The 21,896-nt window shown below is 40.9% G+C and overlaps 1 protein-coding gene across 7 annotated transcripts in view; it reads right to left on the bottom strand.

Moving 5' to 3' along the window:
- The window catches only part of LOC112569142 (potassium voltage-gated channel subfamily H member 8-like), a 91,803-nt gene that overhangs the window by 30,589 nt on the left and 39,318 nt on the right, over positions 1-21,896 (bottom strand). The window contains exon 1 of one of the 7 annotated variants that reach the window (XM_025246855.1): positions 6,917-7,517. The exons of the other annotated variants lie outside the window; for them this stretch is intronic. Coding sequence (XP_025102640.1) covers positions 6,917-6,983 — 67 coding nt within the window. The 5' untranslated portion in view covers positions 6,984-7,517. Of the gene's footprint in view, positions 1-6,916; positions 7,518-21,896 lie in introns of those variants that run through there. 7 annotated transcript variants of the gene reach the window in all.

Raw genomic sequence — 21,896 nt, 5'->3', positions numbered from 1 at the left:
AACCAGGCTCTGCAAAGGGAGTGTTTGTTTCTCAGAAGCAAGGTACCAGACTCAATGACTGATGATCGCATATACCATCGAAAGAGCCAGTCCAGGGTGGGCATGATGGGCCAGGTGTCGCCGGACTGCACCGACAGAAGCAGCAGCAACAGCAGGAATACGACGTCCTCTGCGTCCACCATGATGCAGCAGCTGCAGGGTGCAAAGGACAAGTCGAACGCGCCGTGGACTACGTTTTTCGCCAAAGTGCTCAGTGCCCAAGGTTCCAAGTCGTCCATCGACCAACGTGTGATGCAGTCTTCACGTGAGACCCACGCAGGCGCCGAGGCTAAGCCTGTGGTGCGGGTTCACAATGCTTTTGACCAGGAGAATCCAGAGCTGGACTAACAGGATTCAGACCTCCGCTATTGGATTGTACTATTCTGTGCACGTGCTTCGTGCTTCTGCATCGTCGTGACTAAAGGATGCATGTGGAAGAAAAATGTTACAGAAAAATAATGACAACCAGTCGGCCTTGCTGGCAGAGAAAGACATTCTGCATCCCGTGAGTGAAGTCAACGGCGCATGCGTGAATATTATAGATAGTGTATGTAGGTAACTGACAACAGTGTTACCGAGAGTTCAAATCATAATTACTAAGGACAATGTCAGGGCATTGCTGACTACGAGAAACTTATTGACAGAAAATTGCTCTCACTTTTTCCACAAGCACACACACACATATATCAGTCGGCCATTTTGCATGCGAACTTGTATACACCCTTGTGGTTTGTAGCATTTTATCTTTTAAGTCGTTTTATGTTTGACATTTTCGTTATTAACGTCAGCAACTTTATAAAAAAAAACATTTAACAAGATGATTGTCGAAAGTTTGAGACGAAATCGATTCGAAAAAATATCATTGTCATAACATAACACACCCAGAACGTTTTGCCAATTCCAAGCGACACAAGTCATGAAAGCACTCTCTCTCTCTCTTTGTACAAGTCTGCCTCATCCAGTGCCGCCGATGCTGGAACCCTGGAGCATTTACCGAAACGCCCTCTGTCCTTTCTTCTGTTGATAGTAGGGCTTCGGTGTTTGCTGATCCTCGCAGCATTATTCTGGAAATACTCCCCGTGTACGCGCTAGGGTGGGGACCCCTCTCCGCTGTTTCTGGCAAAAATCGTGTGCATCCGCTCATTGTGCACGGCATTTCTGGAAGCGAGTCAACAGATCCTGTTCCCTCGTCTGGCGATGTTTGCGCGGCAAGCAGAGGCGTACGCCGCGTCCTCTACTCACCCTACCCTACTCCACCCTCTACACCACCCCAAAACTCTCCCATTTTGCTGAACGAAACACAAGGTTAAATCATAGCAAGTGCTTGCACAATGTCCATGCAGGTCTACATTTTTTAAAATTATTATCTCATGATAAGTTTAGCAACTGCGACATTTTGGTGTGATGAGTAAGTTCTCAACAACACCTTTGTTCAGTTCGTTTCGGTTTGGTATGGTTCGGTTCGTTTGCTCGCTCCAACTTGCCCGTTCATTGATTCCTTCTTTGATACTGTCTTCTTCCCTCTCTCCAACATATTACGTAATTTTCTTCATTTTTTTTTTTTACTTTAACCCTTGCACAGGATGTTAACGCGTTCTTAATGACATACAGGATTGGTTTTAGCGAAAAGACGTTCAGATGATGTTTGGTCAAACAGGCTTGGTTCGATTTCTGGAGCCAGGGGAGGTCACTTATCAAGTGCATCCAGCGTAACAAGCGGTTATGGTGAGTTGCGCTTTAGACCCGCGGACACCAGCCATCAGAAGCCCAGCGGCCTATTAGCTGCTGTAATATTTCGGCCCACCCGCTTTCATTTCCTCCAGGAGGAGGCGGGTATCGACGGCCTTTCTTCATCGCTTCATGATTCGAGAAATGAAAGTCGCGGCACTGACGGAAGCAGGAAGCCTTTATGCTTGAGACGATGTGGAATTTAGGAATATGTCCGAAAAGCTTATATGTTGCTATCCAATGAAAACAGAAGTTTGATGCAGGAATTACTAAAATCGAAAAACGGGAATATTCAGGTTGGCTAAGAGTAGAAAGACTGATGGTTTCAGACCTAGGAAAAATCATAGGCTGTAAGATGTGAGAAAAGTAGTTTTGCTAAAAATGTCTGTAAATTTTTTACACAAACTTGAGACACTAATCGACTTTTCTTTGTAAAACTTTGGCTTCCTTAGAATTTGAGTTTGTTTGGGGTACAAACAAAGCCCGGTAAACTACATTAAAAACGTTCTCTTTCTCTTCGCCTTCTAGTAGATTACTTTCTCTCTCTCTCTCTCTCTCTGTCTTGCTATCACACACTTTCACTCTTTTTTGCTGCAATGTTTGTGAAAGAAATTTATCATATGCATGTGCCGAACTTTTTTGCTTAAAATATTGTCTTATTTGATACTAACCATCACAAATAAAAATGCAAATGGATGCTAGAAATAATAGGTGTTTCTCTGCAGTTTTTCTTAAATTGTGATATTGGAAAGGAAACCACAATTTTTTTTTCCTTTTGATACCTCTCCTATCTTCCTCAAAGAAGCATGCGATAAAGTAATCGACGAAGATGATCAATAGTGATTCAGTCCAAATTCTTCTTCTTCTTCTTCTCTTTCTTGTCGTTCTTCTGGCCGATGTGTTATTCGTGTTAATTCTACACGTGAACTACTACTCCAGGATAAAATCATGACGTCATAGCCAAAACATCCAAAGAATTCTACCCACGACTCGCTAGCGGACTGGCAGTTTCACAACAACAGTTTTCCAGTTGAATAAACACACGTGCCACACACAGAAGCGTAAAAGACCCTGAACAGTTCCCGTCTAAAAAAAAAACATGAATAAAAATCACTGTTATTACAAACCCGAGCACAGAACCGCTTGGGCGTAACCGAAACAAAAATCACTTTTGTTAAACTGCGGTCCCGTCACCATGCGTGCATCTCTGTCATCGATTGCCCTTTGAGAGACGACAGCAGGTCCAACCATGCAAATGCCTGCAGTGATAGACAGAAGGACGTTGCGCCATGGCGGCTAGTGGGCTGGGGACGTGGGACAAAAACACTTTTGTTCCTACTCGCACCTCTCCTATGCATCTGCAAACAGCCGTTTAGCGAGTTGTCATGGTTGCGCGGATGTATCACAAGAGCTGCATTTTGTATGTTTATGAGTATTTGTCTAGTACTTGGGAAAGTCAGTATTAAGTGGATGTTGAGACCCTGACATCAGTGGATGATCTCGAGAACCTGGTGGATTATCAACCCCTCGATCTCAGGAGTGCAAGGGTGGACTACTTGTAGCCATGCCCTTTTTAGGCCCAAATTGGCCACAAGTAACTGATATGAAGGCTTACTACAGCTTACTATTACATCAGCTCGGTGGACCACTTGCAACCATCCAAGTTGTGGCTCGCCGTCCAGACTAACATAATCGAATGCGCCTTTATTATGTTCAAGCACCCGTGGGTAGCTGGCTACCCGCATTCTTAGTTTTCAAAACTGGTTAGTGGGGTGAATGTAGTGGTGTGAGGGTTGGCAGTAACGGTAGCCTAGCAAGAAAATGACTACATTTATGAAATGATTGATGCGAAACCTCAAGCTTTGCTATCGAATCACCTTTACGTTCCAAAGAACAAAAGGTTACGTAGACCCATTCAACTGTATCCGATATCCTTTTATCGAGGTAAGGTTTTTATGTTTGTTGCTATTTTTAAGGAATAATATCTATAGTACGGAAAAACCATAAATTCAAGGGTTGGCCTGAACAGATCAATGACTATGAGTCAATTATTTTTTTTCTGCCGTCCTTACGTGCATGCTTCATTTCTTATCTACTGATCCCTGAATAAACGCATATATTGTATCACATGGTCACATAAATACAGTCATACACACAACATACATCAATGTGACAGTATATTCCACTTTAGCAGAACCTCTGATCAAAGGACACAGTAACAGAATATTGCTGAAGGAGCGGAAATTGTTCTGCCTGCTGCATGTTGTCTCACAAAGACCGAAAGATGTCAGAAACGTCGAAGGGGTAATGTCTGGGCTTGAGTTCCCTCCAGGCATGAATCATAAGGCGATTTCACACACACACACACATCTCTCTAGCTGTTCGATGTCCATTTGTCTTGCAAAGCGAAAGCCAAAAGGACCCTTGGTGCGTGGTAAGGGTTTACACTAGACAGACTTCACGGCGTCGGTCAGAGCTCGTGCAATATCTCAGGAGGAGTGTTGGGCTGGCAACCAGATTGTCCCATGGAAGTAAAGTCTTCCCAGCTGGAAAATAGGCCTTTCACTGCACGCATGTCTGAACCCAAACCGGCAGCAGTTACAAGATCTCAGCAAGGTGTGGTTATTTTCAACGTGAAAATAATCAGGATTTCAAAAATATATTTAAAAGCTTACAGCTCTAGTTAGGTTTTAAGGGGTAGAAACATCACGATTTTCTTTTAATTGACATGCACCTGCAAGCACCAGCACGACAGACAGGGGAAAAACACACAAAACACAAAATATATGCCTTTGTTTAACTGAAATATGATAACCGCGCGGAGATATCGGGGCGGTAATGAGCATCGTACATCGCAGCCATCATCTTGCACAAAGAAGACAATTACTCTTTTAGTATGCGCAACATTGCTGGCAGCCTGTAATGAAACCTTGCAGATGACAGCCGAAGGAAAATAACTGTAGTCACCTTTACACACTGAAGACAAACCCACTGATCTCAGGAGGGCATGGCACAGGAGAGGTTTCCTGGCGTCTGACCGCGAAGACAAAGAAAATTGTCACGTGATTTCACGATGCCGCCATGGCACTTAAAAAAATGGCATCAACTGTGAAGGAGGTTGAAAGCACTTTTCTCGTGACATGCTGTTACCTTTTTTTTTATTATTGCCAACGAGCATCAAGGAACTGTATTAAGATAGTCGACAGGACTCTGAACTTGGAAAATACTCAATACATGCCAGTTATGAAAAAATGAGGACGCACTACAATACTATGTCAGCTCCAGCAAGATGCCTCAAAAAATAGTTTGCTGAATCTGTGAATAGTTTACTGACATACAAAGTACATTCAAGACCATTACAGTGTAGGGGTGAGTATCTTTACACTACTTTATACTTAACTCAGTAGGGTTAAAAAAAATAGTTATTCAAAGTAAGCAATGATTGATTAGAGTGGGGGACCTTCAATGGCAAAGAATATAAAAAAAAATCGAGACAAGCGTAGATAACACAACTTTTCTTTTCCTGAAGTAGTTCAACTCTGGTTGTTGATTATCTAGGGCGTACCTGGCATTTAGCGCGAGGTGTTGCACCAGGAAGCTCGATGGCTTCCACCGAGCATTCAGTGTTTATAATCGCGCCGATTCTTCATCGTCAATCCACATGCTTCTTTGGAGCATATTGTACCCTAGGCTATGGTGAAAAAAGACAAAACACTATGTTTCCCTCCACGATTGTACCCTAGGCTAAGTTAAAACAGTCACGATGTGCTTATATAGCATATACACCCTTTCTTCTATTGGCTAAAGCTTTCACAATGTACACTCTGTGTTGTTGTACAATGTTGACGTCTGTGTTGTTGACCTCTCTGTGCATGGCAATGTTTGTAAGAGTGTATCTGAAGAATGGAAGAGGTATTTACTCAGATTAGAGAAAGTATTTGCATACCACAGGTCTTAGGAACAAATTTGCAAAAATTCCACATTCAATAAGATATGTCTATTTGTCTTGCTAAGAAGGTTGTCAACAATGACTTAATTTTCAAACATGGCCAGACATTTGAAAGCAAATGCAAGACTACAAACGGTGCTTGGGTAGTCAAAGATATATTTTAAGAGGGTTTCATCACGTATGCAGCTTTTGCAAAAGGGTCTTTCCGTCTGTCCGTCATACCATTGACATAGGAAGGAAACGCGTAAATGAACGACAGTAAGAAGACACGAAGAAAGGAGAGGAAATATAAAGCATTGTGAAATTAAATGTCTTGCAGATAAAAGTCACCAAAATCATCCATAAATTCAATACTTTCAAATGAATGAAACTATTACTTCTAACAGACCGAGGAAGCCAGACCATAACTATACAACAATTATTCATTGTGTCCGTCTTTTAATCAACTTTTTAAAACAACCACCATTCTTCCGAACGGCCATCCACACAGAATTTTTCCATCATCCAAACTGCGGGCATCCATCACGGGTTTAAATTTCAGCAACGGCTCTTGAGACCATAAATGGGCGTTTGGTCACTGTAATCTAGTAACAAAGCTGACAGGTTTGTCGATGAAATCCGCGTAGAGAACAGCTGAGCATACCAATCGATGTAAACTCTCCTCTACGGAGACATTCACCTCAGCTTGGTGCTGATGATGTAAAGTTCGGCACGTGTCCTCACTGTGGAAGCATTCAACTCTTGTTATGAAAGCCTGGTCTGATATTTTAGGAAACCTTTTATTTTCCTTTGTGCTGTGCGCGAATGGGTGTGTCCCCGTTTGTTTGAATAAGGTTTTTGGTCGCTTCGGCGGAAGAATATAGAGCTGTATGCACGTGCGTTCGCAGGCATATATAGATATAGACTTACTTAAAAATGATTAAATGTCATCTTACTCATAAATGATCAAAGGTTATCTTACTCATAAACGATTAAAGGAAAGGGATAGATAAAAGTTAACGAGAGGGAAAAAAGGGGGTGACTGGAAATCTTGATCATGAATAATAATATTGCTATATTGATAAGAATTGTAAGTGTTGTATACTTAATATAAATCAGGGTTAGAACTCAGAATTTTCAGTAAAGGTTAGTTTGAGCAACTTTTTACTTATCTAATGTCTTTGATGGAAAAACTGGAGATATGGAAATATGAACCCTTACCAGCAAGGTGCGTGAAGCTTCCAAGTCCAAGAGTGGCTCGAACCAAAGACTTTAGCATCGACGCCATGGATACCAGCCAGCTAACACCCGGAGGGTCAATACGAGCGAGTACAGTGGCTTCACTACAGACAGAGCATAGGACTCAGGTAAGTCACAGACTAGATGCCCCCTATTGCTGGTCCTCCGTGTCCTCCTCCTCCTCATGCCACGAAGCCCATGCTTGAGTGAATGTCGTCGTTCTTTTGTTAGCGCGCTTCCATGGCAATCCTATACCGAGCAACCTCCGAGCGGTAGACGCGTCCTATTGGCTGAGGGGAACAATTAGCTGGGGACAAAAGCTACCTGTGCGTAGTGCTGCAGGTGCGTGGCGAGCTCTTCCACACCTGTCTCTCTGCCCTCCCTCTCTCTTTCTCTCGGTGTCTGGCAGCCGCAGTGCTGGCGCGTACCGTGTCCTGTTTGCTGACAGTCACACACGCACGAGTGGAGACAAACAGCCATATAAGGCGCCGCTTTTCCAGGTGATGTAACCACGTTCGGGTATTCATTCCTATCTACGGCCTTTCAGTGGAACCAGGGTTTCCTAAACCTGCCGAAAATTTACGAGCATGGAGATTCTATACAGTGGGGTAGGAAGATGCTCGGCACTGAGGGAGTTAGGGGGGACTATTTTCTGACAGTGAACGACGCTCACACTCGCATAAAAATGGATGGCATACACCGTCGTACAACATCACAACAAACAGTGTTGCGCGATACTTAACAAGAACCAAAACATCGGAAAAAACATTATCCGGTTACCGCAATCACAAAAATTATGGAATAATATATAGGATAAACCTTATAATCATATAATGACACTCAAAGTTTGCATTCAGTGTGCTAAAAAAATTCCCCTGCGTCTTCTTTGATTAATGACTTTGTTTTGTTGTAAAGTACTGTGTGGGAGGGGGGATTCCTATGAAAGACTAGATTTAAAAATATATCTTTTTCTTATTCTGTTTCCCTCCTAAATATAGATTTGTCATTTGTCTCTCTCTCTAGGCTCTTTTTGAAGAATCACATCTCGAGCACTGGGCCGTGAAGTAGGGGGGGGGACCCCCTGATTATCTTTTATGTGGGGGGAAGTAGCTGCCCCCTTGACCCCCCCCCCCCCCCCGGTTCTACGCCCTCTACAGTACCGTAATCCTGAAGATAACCATCCATACACGGCGCCCCTTCTCAAACGATGATGCAAAACATTAAGGTGCTACTGGGTAGAGACAACCATAGGGAACAATTTTTTTTTTTTTTTTTAACAACTGTCTGAATCTTCTGAGCGAGAATTCTAAATTCTTTTTCTTTTGAAAATGGTAACGAGATGTGCACAGCGCTGAAACATTCCTGTTCGATCATTACGCCATCTTGTTTCTTGCAGTCAGCGAAAAAAAAGGTGAAAATTGCAGGCACTCCTTTCCATGCACGTGTTAAATACTAAAAGATGCAGCGGTTTTTTTTTTTTTGTTCTTTTTTTTTTTTTTTACACCAAGCTTAGATTTCAACAACTTCGCAACCGAGAGACATGTGAAGGCGGGCAGAAAGCGAAGGAGTGGGTCAAAGTTCAGCCAGATGCTCAAAGCCAGACGCATGTGCAGACAGAACTGGGCACGTCGTCATGGTGTTGTCTCTGGTCTATTTTTCACACTTTATGAGCTTCGATCACCGGTGGCTTGAGTTTCCTTATTTATTTTCATTTAATCCTTATTTACTTTCTACAAGGCTGTGTTGTTTTTTTTTAGTTTGTCTAATCACGCTTTGTTCTTAGTCTGTTTTAGCAATTAAAATTATATTCCAAATATAGACACAGAATAGAAAGATATAATATATTAAGTAACAAGTAAGACCTGTGTGAATTACTGTGGAAACCGTCCATTCAACTATTATTATAAACACAAATAGTAGAAGCTGGAATGTCCTCACTACTTCTATCCTCCCATCACTTTTTTTTCTCCAAGTCATTAGCTTCCTACCTCCACGTCTGTTTCTCCTTCCATGCTGAATGAATGTGTTTTTAAGAATGATAAGTTTCTTTGAATGACAAGTCTGTGGTATGTAGTAAACGTAATGTTGAATATTGTACTTATTAAACATAAAAAATATATTCAATTTATTGGGTTTAAATGGTTTCTGTACTAACCCTATTATTTGATGTGGAGACATATGTTTAAAAGCAGAAAATACTCAAAAGACAAGTTATTCTTTCCTCATTTCACTGTGTCTATCAGTGTGTATGTGTGCACGTGTGTATACCTCCAATCCTTCACAAGAATCCTGGTGGCCAAAAGAGCAAGAGGGATTTGTTTAAAGCAAGTCAGATAAACTGAGGAGAGAAGACACACGAAGAAATAGAATTTGTCTCAGAAGGAATCGAAAGAATCTTGATCTTTATCAGGACGTGGACCAGACTCCGACGCCAGCGCCGACTATCAGATTCCTCTGAATACGCCAAAGAGGATCGAATGGTCGACGATTTCCCCATGACACTTTTTCATGTCAAAGAAAAGGATTCAAGAGGCTGAAGCTACGGAGATGCTGGGCAACATAAAGTACTTTTGTGGCAAGAGGAAACCACGCTGGGGAAAGGAAAGTGCCACGTGACGCGCCCACGTGACATGAACGTCGCACGGTGAAATCCAAAGGGGAAAACCGTGCACGCGCGTGCGTGTGTGTGTGTGTCTCTCTCTCTCACACACATGCGAGTACTTAATTTTGTTCAGTACCGGCGTGAATACCACAAGCGCTCGAAATGTTACTAGGTCACCTAAATATGTTTTAATCCAACAAAATCAGCTTTCCGGTTGTGTCTCTATTTGGATGTGCAGGACTGGGGTAGGCATGTAAAAGGAGAAATAAGTGAACTCAATTTCGCGATGTGGAGGTCAGCCAGCAATCAACGATGCCAGCGACATCAGCGAGTACGCCGACATTTGAAGACGGGACATGTTTCGAAATCCTGGACTTTAAATGACTAATTCAGTGCCGCTTCTTTCCTTTAAAGAGTAGGTAAAGTTCAATACCAGATATGATTTCCCATTGATCTGTATGTCTATTATTTCCCCTTAATCTGGATGTCTTCCACTTCCACTCTCACTTTCTCGAAATACAGGTCAGCAAACATCACCACGCGCAACAACAGATCAACACTTCAGACGTCAGGAACACCTACAACCGAAGTTACAAAGCAATCGGAAGAGCTCGGGTCATTAAGTTAAGTAGACATATCTATAGACAAAGTAGACGTCACACTGACATCCTCCTGTGCTTGGTGACGTTTGTCTGGGATGTTTGTCAGCTTGTACCTTAATAACCCAGATTTCAGAGAGGGAAATGTTCCCCCAGCGAGTCCTCCCAACACTGCACATTACTGAAGGATAATTATGATATTCCCTCCATCGCGTCTGACGATCTTTAACATAGAAAGGCTCGGCCCACACACTATGTCCCCATCCTGGTGTCTTTCCACACAGCACACGTGTCTTTCCACACAGCAAACAGTCCTCAGCCTGATGACGTCACCAAGTCGATCGTCTGCGATAACAGGCAAACAACGACAGGCAATGAAGACACTTTGCGGTGGTTTTCAATGCCGTTTTCCGGACAAATTCCTCTTAAACAGAAAAGCAAACAAAACCTGCTAGTGGGCTATAATCTTGACTTGAAGAAAAGGAAGAAGCAAGAAGAAATAAATGAAAGCGGGACCTTGATTGAAGCCGTTATGTTTTCGATTCTTCTAATCAATCTAATGATGGTGGAAATGTCAACACCTGTCACCATAGGTATTCCCAAAAAGTTTCTATACACAAAAACGTATGTGTAAGATTTCCAGTTGCAGTGTCTAGTGAAGAAACTGTTATGAATAGGTTTTTTTTTTTTTTTTTTTGAGGGAGCGTGGGTGGTGGTGAAAAGATAAATACTTTCCAATTTGGCGGAAAACATTGGACGATTGCTATAGTAACAGCTGATTGTTTCAGATGTAAAGGTGACATATACTCACGACATGTGTGCCTCGGTAACACTCATAGACATACTGAAGTAAAAATACAGACTGTCTACACAATACTTACATACATTTACTGCGTTTTATTCTTTAAAAAAAAAAAAACAGCTACAAACGTTTTTGGTATATCAATCAAAATAATATTCTCAAAGTACTCTAACCAGTCAGCTGCTTCCCCTTTGATGACCACATTACAATATTTCTATCATTTTATATCCCTATATCTCTTACTGGCTGAAAGCTTTTCAAATTCTATATAAAATTACAATAATATAATGCACCCTTAAAATATCCCCAAACGTGTCATTTCCCCGAAATTCCTCACCTGACTTAAACTTGTCATTGATTCTGGTAATGGTGCTAAGTGATGAAAACTTCAACACCAGATCATACTTCGAGTACCACCAATGTTTTAATCGTAAAAGTAAAGGCTTCTATTCCATAAATTTATTCATAAGACATATTCAAAAGAATGGTCAAGAGTTTAGTGGCTTTCTTAGACGCTCTTTATAGTGGCTTGCAAACTTCTTCGCCTTCCTTGGCGACCTTCTTGAACACCTCCAACCATCCCGCCCAAACTCATCGGGTTCTCTTACCAGCCATTTGGTTCCAGCCGTCAGCTTCCCAAACTCTTGTCTCTATCTAAGTGGCGCCGCTTCTGGGTACTCTACGGAACCACGACAATACTGATAAGTCTCCGCCCTACCTGATGCAGACATCAGTTATCGCCCCAGCTTAGCCTCTTTGGCACGGAGGACGAATGCCTCCTTCAGACGGCTAATTGCGGGGTTCCTGTCCCCTAATTTCCAATACGTCTGTCGTATCTCATTGATTTCTGTGCAGCTGCTGCTGTCTTTCGGAAATCCGTACACTGCGCTTTGTGAAAGTGGTAATCTGGAAACTCGATTGAGAAGACTGCTAGTACAGTCAGTAAGAACGAATTGGCTGTTCTTGTTTGCAGATTCGACACATTCACCCTTAATTCTCTGAGGTGCTTGTCGAGAAAACACGACAGTGGATTTATTTCTGAGATAAAAGATTTCCAATCAAGGCGATACACCAAGTAGATGCAAGGCATTCTACCCAAGCGAAACATACCCATGCCATTGTCGGGGCAATTAAACCACGGTCCAATAATCCGCGAATTCGCTTAAGCCGCGCAAAATGTTTGGATCATAATTTTTTGTACGGTCCTGGACATGACCTCTCAAACACTGAAGATGTGCTACACCTGTCATTTTCGGCATTTCGAATGTCCATGATTGACATGTTATGGGTTATCGCTGATTAATATCAAAATGGCGACTCACCGGTCAACACGTGAGTAAGGACTGTGACCAAAAAACATTAATTTTTTTTTCATTATTTATTGTAATTTATGCATTATCAAAAAATATTTAAGCCGCGGTTAAGCAGTGAAGCAATGCTCTTTAAATTAGAAGATCTTGATAATTGTTCGGCAAAAAAAACCCAAACCCAGAAGACTATAAAATAAAGAATATTAATGCATTATCACTGCTCCTAGGTTATGAAAAAACAACAAAACTACAAGTAAGAATATTTTCTTTATCCGACATTGATTCTATTTTGGCAATGATGGGGTAAACAAGCAAAAGGAGTGAGCGTTCTGGATCCAGGAATGTCCAAGGAAGGCACAGCAAACCCCGGAATTTGTGATCAGGTCAATGGCACTGTCAGAAAAGTAAACCGAAAAACTGACGAGTATGACTGGATAATTAAACAATCAAGGAGAAGGAAATATCCAGAGGGATGTTTTGCGTTAAACTTTCTGGCAGGCAACAAGAGAATCAACAGAAGGAAAGGTTAATACAGCCAAGAGAAAATGTCTTGCATGTTAATATAATAAACAAACAAGTAAAACAACAGTGGAAGAACGAGTGCTCCAAGAAAAATAGTGAAGCGTTTCCGAATAACTTGAAACGCATCTCTTTCGTAAATATTATTCCATCGCAAAATTTGCTTTTCCTAATTAACTTTTGAATGTTATTATATATTGATCTGTTTACATGACTTCGCAAAATTATTTTTGTTAGTTTTCACGACGTTAATTATCAACTTAATAGGATGGAGAGAGAGTGAGAGAGGGAGACAGAAAAAGAGAGAGAAGACATACAGTAAGACATCAAAGACAAGGCAGCATCACTGGGAAAACTGAAAGTCGTTGAGACAAAAAAAAAAACGATAGAATAATTCATTTTTATTTGAAAAGAAGTTAAAAAGTTTTCTTCGGAAAACCAGCGCAATGAGTAGTTAATAGCTAACTTCCTGTGCAGAAGTGACTTTCTCTCAATCACTGCTTCTCTCTGAAGACGCTTCCTGTTGCTTCAAAGTCCTTCAAAGTGGATCGTAGGTGTCCAGTGACGACTGTCTGAGGGTGCCTTACATTAGCATAGGAAAAATTGGTCTGACCCTCATCTCCTGCCAAGGTACACTGCAGTACAACCACGCCAACTATTGATTTCTTCTTCTTCTTCTTCTTCTTCTTCTTTCTTTCTTTCTTTCTTTCTTCTTCTTTTTTGTCCCTTGATTGTTTCATTGGACACATTTCTGGATCATTTTATCTCTCACTTGAAGACCCCAATTTCTGATCTCATTTAAAAGTCGTTTATCTTCATTTAGCTTGGCTTTTTGCGCAGTTACAAATTCTCAGCCTCTAGCCAGAGTCACCATCTCCATCAGCATGTCTGCCTTTATATTTATTCCTCTCTTCTTTATAACACTGAGTTACTTGAGAAGCTGTCTCTCGGCTTTAAAACTGAGGATGGTAATTTTCACCCAGATCGCGATGACCCGGATGTACCATAAAGAAAGAGAAATCAAAACAAGTGACTGCAGCCTATAACCATTTTCCACAGACGACAAGGATGTGGAACCCTATTTACTGCTACCTTCAAAGTCGATGTCTAATACTAAATATAGCATCAGCGTGTCTCTTCTACTTCCTGTCCTATGGCTGTTACAATCAAAGTCATTACTTCCCTTCTATGGAAGCTGGCACTGGCTGCAAGTTGCCCGGATGTCAACAAAAAAAAAAAGGCGTATTGCATTCACTCGTTCTCTCTTTCTTTCTCTCTGAACATAAAAAATCTTGGCCTACAAGTTTTCATGGATGAACGACGGGTCCATGGTTTTGTTAAAATGCCAGCCTGGAACTGTCGAGGACCTTGGACAGCGCCTTTCAGTGTATTTTAATCTCAAAGCGACCGGCGATAAACTAAATGGATTGAGCAACAGACAGATGGCGCTGGCTGTATGCGCGGCACTGCTGCGCAGATTGTAGGATATCGACAATCAAAAGGCGAGTGGACGGCGATAATGCATCTGACATTCAGAAAATGGCAATGAATTAAAGAAAATGTTGTGTACAGCCTTTCAGCTCCAGTTCTGCTGAGGAGTTTTAGTCAGTCGTGGATATTCATTCATTCCACAAGAAGCAATCTGTCACTTCATCATACTTTTTCATGGGGGCAGCACGCTTGATTAGCGGGCACTGTCCTCTCTCAGATCGTCAACCGAGGACGTCAAAAAAAAAAAAAATTAAAAAAACAAATGTGATCGATGTGCGTAGGCAGCGGTGAGGTCTTGTGTCTGCTGCCTTTTAGTGTTATTTCAGACCTGGCACTGCCTGCAGAAAGGAGTTATTCCTAAAAAGTTCCATTCTTCATCCTATAAAACTTAATTGCAGGGTTCTTTAAAAAGTCAGTGATCGTTGCCTGACAGCTTAATCAACAGGCCATGTGTCTCTGTATGAACTCGACACCGAAAACTCCAAATTATCAATGCGGGGTGTCTCTACAAAAAAAAAAGAAGAAAAATGCCAGGTGAATAGTTCAATTAATGGACAAAAGAAGTTGAACTGGCTTCCACAAATCAGACTAATTCATTCTCTGATAAGGTAATAGCAGAACCACAACAGGACGAAAGGAATTATGTATAGTCACTGGAAACTGAAGGCAGAGGTTAAATTAACTCGTATTTTATTTTTAAAGAAACTAAAAATAGGAAGACTAAACATTTCTATATTATAGATGATGTTTTCATTTCAATTCTGTTGATCAGATGTAATACATTTTTGTTTTTTTTTTTACCATTTGTATCGCTTAAAGTCAGGTGGTTTGTCTTAGTATCACATCCAGTTTAAAATTCTGGTTCTGTAGTTGGTTGAACTGTCGAGACATAAAGACATAATAAAGGGATTTTTTTTCTCAGAGTTAAAAGCTAGTATAATTTTTGGTGATGAATGTGATTTTTTTTTAGAAAGATACACAAATGTGTGCAAAAAATTAATAAATTAAAATAAATAAGTCGAAACATAAGAGCAAAAGGTAGATGTCATAATCAAGCGGACAAGTGAGATACCGAATGAGTTGCCTCCCTCAAATGCCCTCAACGTCCAGATATGTCAAGGGACAGAACTGCATTAACTCAACGATACCTGACCCAGCAAGCACACGCAATATTGGGCTAATAATGGCTTTTTCATGGCCACATTATTGGGCATTCACAGACTACAATATTGGCCCAATGATGAGAGAGGCCTACTAGTCATGAGTTCTAAATGCACCCTGCGCACGACTCATGTCCCTGGGCAAACATCTAATACTTGAAATATTTCTTAAAACATGTGTAATCTCCCCTGTCTTTATGGAAAATTCTGGTCGTTAGGTAGAAAATCCAAAGCATTTAGAGCAAGAATTGGGCAAAATATATGAAGTGAGATCGATTCGAACTAGAATAAATAAAGTTCAAGCATTTCAAAAGATGGAGTAGAAGTTAACAATTCGTACATTTTAACCTTTTTTTTCGCTTCACCTACTCAAAAACAGTTCAGTTCTCATTTCCCTTTTAAAAAGAATAAAGGGACAAGGTGAAAAAATAAAGTTTCTTTAAAATGGAGAAGACTAAGTACTTTCGAATTTAGATATAAAGATGTAATATCACAAGCCATGCATTTGTTTTTACATGCTCTTCAAGAAGCCAAAAAGTTTTCAGACTCAACTTTACAAGACAGTTTGAAGTAAAAAGAATCAGCTGCCACACAGTTTGTTAACTCAAAGTTTGTTCTTAAAGAAAGAAAATCTTTGGCGACACGAATAGAAATGTCTTGCAGAAAAAAAATTAAGATGACATACAGTAGAAATATATGGACAATAAATTTTTTAAAAATAGAAAAAATGCACGAAAAGCTTTTCTAAGAATAAAACATTCTCCCTGAATCCGTGTGTGTGGGTGAGAGAGAGAGAGAGAATAGCATGACAGTCCATGGTGCTGGAAGAACGAAATTGTAAAGTGTGTATACCTGCAGATTGGGAGAACCTATGGTCCTCTATGTTGCCCCACATCCCCCAGAATAGGGTTCATTTGGTCCACAAGAACGCACCTTCTTTAAAAATCAACACTCCTCTTCTGCTAGCTGGTTTCGCAGACATCGTGTAATTAATATTCATTGACGGGGCTGAGCAATTTAGGTTCCTTACAACTGTGTGGGACTGCTCAATAACCCTGCATTCAGATTTGTATTCATTCTGCTGCAGTCCCCTGCATCAGGACCTTGCAGGATTCTGTGCATCCCTTAAGAAAGCATCAGGATTTCATTACATAGAAAACATTTCACTGAATCGAATGTTTTTGAAAGAAAATCACCAGCCAAAAAAAAGTTCTTGCAACAGTGAGAAAATGGACAGAAACATGATGAGGAGAGGTGGATCGGAGAATGGAAAGAGTATGATATGGGAGATATATGTCTGTATGTGACTAAACGTATGAGTGCGTTTGTTCGTTACTTTCCTCGTCTGTTTGTTTTTCTAACGGACTTGCGCCGGCTTTTGTTACCGCTTTAATGTTGATTTTAAAATGTTGATCCTCGGTTCAGAATTTCATCCACCATAACTGGAGCGTGATTATGTGATTGTCGTAAACACAAAGCAAACACTGCAGGAGATGGTTGGTCGATGATGCCAAATAAAGCAAAATGTTTAAACGCATTTGGAGACAGTGAAACCCATCAAACTCAATCATCCAAAGAGCCTGCTAAGATCGCTGTTGTATCGCTAAATTCCATTAGCAAAGCATGATTAACCTTGTTTTCGTTACATGCTCTCTTTCTTCGCGATTTGACTTAGAAAACAGCGACTGTAATTCCAAACAGAATGTGAGGTCGATGATAGGAAGTGTGTTAAGCGCTGTGCTAAGAATAGCTCCCGGAAATGGAGTCACGAAACTCGCGCATGGCAGGAACAGCAAGGGGTCAGTAATTTTTGTGTCAAAACAGGACCGGTAAACAAAAAACGATCTCGATCTCTCTCTTTTCTCTCTCTCTATCTGTCTCTCTTCCTCTCTCTCACTCTCTCTCTCTCTCACACAGGTATGCGGAGAGCCGAGTGGTTAATGTACTGGTGTCTGAATCCAGAGGCGAAACGGTTCGATACCCGTGTGGCGCAGCCAACATGTCCTAAGTCTGTTCAGCGGTGGAGTGTGTACCTTACTCCTTTTAGTTTGTGAGGAAGATGAAACAGCGAGGGACAGGAGTTCATCACCGTCCTCACACAAAAAAAAGCTGCCTTGACACTTTAATGGCGAAGACTGTAATAGCGAGCTTAATAATACATTCTTGGAGGTCCAGATCAATAATAATAATAATAATAATAATAATAATAATAATAATAATAATAATAATAATAATAATAATAATAATAATAATAATAATAATAGCAGCAGCAGCAGCAACAACTTTAATGTAGTCCGTTGCCCCAAGATAAATATTGTAGGCAATATTTCCTACCCTGACACTAAACACAGTTATTTAGCAAAACATGGAAGTTTGCGACTGGTAATGGTGTGTTTCTGCTGCTATGCACTACTCACTCCTTCTCTGGCGCTGTGGAGTCAGCCTGCGTGCACTGATACACAGTTCGGTCAGCGGACAAGCGACAATAGCAACAACCGCAGGCCAAAAGATCTCGGTAACCTCCCCTCGACAGTTTGAACAGCACTGCACCATGAAGGCCGTGTAGTCTGTCTGGCTAAGATTATCTCCCCTGGGAAATTATTCACGCCTCACAGACAACAGCTCAAGCGCAGGCCATAATTGTCCTGTGATGTGATTTTGTGCTGCGTTTTATTGCGTTTACTTTTTTTCAAAAAAGGTTTCTAAAGCGCATTCTCATAAGGGCTTCCATGACTGCTTGCAATTACCAGGGTTAGGGGCTGAAATGTTGGGTTTTTCGGGGACTGAAATTCTGATTTTAGTTTCCACACACATCTCCAGCTTCCAATCTTTCTTCGGTCATCTGGATTTTACAAAATTGCATATGTAAATAAATCAGCAGTATATTCCAAGAACATGACTGAGGTGCAATTCTACTGAATGTTTAAATTCGATGCGAAATATTATTTCCCAAAATCTGGGTGAATGTCCTGATTTTTACCTCTTACTGTAAATGATGATGTTTGAAGGTTTATATCTCGAGAACAAAACAGGGTTTATTTGCTCAAATTGATAGTATATTGCCTGAACTTTATCCAACCATTAAAAAAATATTTACTTCCCACTAGTCCTGTACGAAAATGACGAATCAAAACACGCTTCCAAAATGTCTTTGGGGCAAATATCTCGATTCTCTTTCAGCGACACGAAACGCAGGAACACAAGAAACAGCATCACTTTCGCTCGTGCCTAGAAGACAAATAACCAGAGAATGCTCTTGACAGAAAGCGCGATGTTTTATTCGCGAAACACACAGAAAAGAAAGAAATAGATGCAGGGGCATGGTCTTGTTCATTTCCAGATACCTGGAAACACGATGTACATGCAGCGATGTCTCTACTGGCATTTGAACAAGTGCAAAATCAAACAGCGCTTCCCTGCTGGATCGATGGAGCGGGTGGAATGGCCACGACTATGTTTACAACCGATCTGGCCATGGAGAGAAGGCCTAACATGCTAGCAAGCCCGCGTGTTTGCAGAAAAGATGGCAAAATGAACAGTAATAGGAAAGACAAATTTTTGAATTCTGTGAAATGCGCTGCCTCTGATATGAATACTTTAATTTTGTTTGTTTGTTTTTTCTTTTCTTTCTCTCTCTCTTTCTTTTGTTATTTACGCAGGGTATAGTCTGTTTTAAACTCGTTTGCCTTTTCGATATTTTCCACGAGGCTTGTGTTTGTTAATGCCGCAAGCGTTGTGCATGTAGTGATTGAAACTATGTTAATGCTGCTGCTGGTGTGGTGGTGTTGAGGCAGCAGTTGATGACAATGGTGAACATTTTCTAGACCTTGCATCTCGGGTAGCAAACTTCACGTGTTTTAATTTCTCTAGTTCTTAGATTGGACAGAGTGTTCTGATAAGGACAGTCCTTATGGCGCTTGAGCGTGAAAATGTCGCTTCTGTCGTCAGGTGACATGTTGGACAAGAAGTGTCGTTGGTCTTGCAAGGTGCAGACGCGTATTTTGAACCTTACAGCTCCAGTTTTCACTGCCACCGATGTTTGGAAAGTACCAAACAAACGATAGGAAGGACAATACATTATACTCACAGTAAAACATTTTCTCTTCCTCTGTCTGGTGCCTCTCTTACTCTCTCTCACACACAGAGGGAGAGACAGGGGAGAAACAGTGAAAATTATTCATTTACCTGTAGACTCCATATCGATTACATAATTCTGCTCCAGGTCGATTGCTCAATCAATAATACCTCTACAGCTGTGTAGGAAATCATACAGAAGTAAACAGCATGTAATTATTTTTTTTAAGAATGCACATGTTGACGCTTGCGCACTCGTGCAGAAGGCGCTGTGGAGAAAGGGTAGGGATAATTGAGAGACTGAAGCGAGAAACGAATCATGAGAATGGAGAAGTCATTCCTCCCCGATCCATCTACCAAAAAATAACAAATAAAAACTCTTTTGTGGTGCCTGGTGATTAGCTCAAATGCCGACTCTTTAAAAACTACATCACAGTGTTGGGTGTGTGCTAGTACAAGTATTTGTTATCGGATTCAGTTTGGTATACATTGAGATAAAAAGAGTTAAGAGACGTAAAAGGATTTCAACGTTTAACTGTATTTTTTTCCCTTTAACCCCTTAGCGTCTGTCTGCTTGTTTATCTGCCTATTTCTATACGTACGAATGTCTGTATGATTCAGCGCGTAGTAGCACTGGTGAAATAGTTTCCATCTCTCTCTCACCTTTCTACCCTATTACCTATGTTTGTGTGTGCGTGCTTGTGAATCCCTGTGCGTGTGTGTGTGTTTACGTCTTTGTATTCGAACAACATCAGATTGCTACCATTGCGCATGCCCACATTAATCAACGGAACCCTGACTCCCATACATAAAAAGAAAGTTCATTCGACACCGGAGATTGATCGTGGCATGTAAGGTGTGACACGACACACGAACATCAATGGCCTGCGGTCAGGACAGCCTCAAACTTTAAAGCTCCCGTAAATAGAGGCTTGTACTATTGTACACCGCCGGCTTCCGGTTGTACACGACTCAGGGCGCTAGAAAAAATGTTGTAGTTCTTCTTGAAAGTTATCTGTCGCGTGCAGTAAACAATAACAAACAGTAATTGGTTTTGTTTAAACATTTTTTCTATTGATAGCTATTTCGTGACTAGGAACATCCTGTAAATACAAGTATATAATTATCAACTTTTTACATATTTAAACCTTCTCTTTTTATCTCATGACTTTGTCATTGCACGAGTCGAGCAGTTTTTATTTTCATGGCGAGCGCTAATGTAAACAAATATGGTTAACTTTTCTTACCACCTTCGTAAAAGAAGAATTGTTTTTTTCTGTCTATCGATCTTACCACCTTCGTAAAGGAAGAATTTTTCACTATTTTTTTCTTATATATATATATGTATATCGTAGCTAGATAATACCCTTGACCACTTCTCACTATCTCAAAACTGTTTGACCTTAAATGGTCAACTACATATTATGAAAAAAAATCCTATACAGGTATATGAAGTTATATAGTGTGTAACCTCGACAGTAAATTTATACAATCATTTCTCCCCTTACACGAAATAAATGATGATTGCATTATCACCTGATACACAAGTCTGTATTCTCCATCATTTCATTATTTCCTGATGTATACTGTTCATCATCGCGCATGACCACATTGATCTTCCCGCTTTCCTAAAACCATTTCCTGGTCATTGGTATAACGTGCTGGTATAACCGACAATTATTTCCAGTACTTTCTCTAGCATCCTACTCTTTCTGCAGCTTCAGGTGTTCAGGGAAGTTTCAGAGAAGTTAACCTCTGCAAATCTGTGTAAATTTTCCATCTTGAAAAGAGCGCATGCGAGAATGCTCCAGACCTATTGAAATCGTAAATGTCTCCTAGTCACATTTTCACTGACAGTAGTTGTACCACTCGCGTTCAAACTTCCTGTAGGTTGCCTGGCACCCAGCTGTCACTGAGGACATAGAGACAGGTTCAAGTGGTCAGGGGCCATGGGTCAAATGGATGGGCCAGACGGTAAGTCGATTTCTCCAGCGCCTTACGGAAATGAACTTTCCCGCCAGCAGCTCTGATAAAAAGGATTCTAGGACGATGGAGAATATGAGAAATTCTCGAAGAATGAATGGGGTGAGGTAGACTTTCTCTTAGTTTGACGCTGTTAATGACAATCTGTCTGATGAGGATAAACGCGGGAAGGACTCGAGGAATGATAAGATAAAATTTGACGAAACTGTCCTAAAAAAAGGGTCGATTTGCCGACTTTTGATCATAAAAATATCTGTCTTTCGTGGGTTTTCATATTTTCTGATTGTTTGCCTTTTGTGCCTGTGCCTGTGTGTGTTCATAATATGCGGAAAAGAAGAGATAATGAGAGTACTTTCCACTACTGAGGGAACAAGAACATTTTTCTCGCCTTTGCACGTCACAAAAGAAAGTTACAGATTAAA

The sequence above is a fragment of the Pomacea canaliculata genome, linkage group LG1, assembly GCF_003073045.1.
Source record: "Pomacea canaliculata isolate SZHN2017 linkage group LG1, ASM307304v1, whole genome shotgun sequence".
Lineage (NCBI taxonomy): Eukaryota > Metazoa > Mollusca > Gastropoda > Architaenioglossa > Ampullariidae > Pomacea > Pomacea canaliculata.
This window is presented reverse-complemented; position numbering and strand designations above follow the sequence as displayed.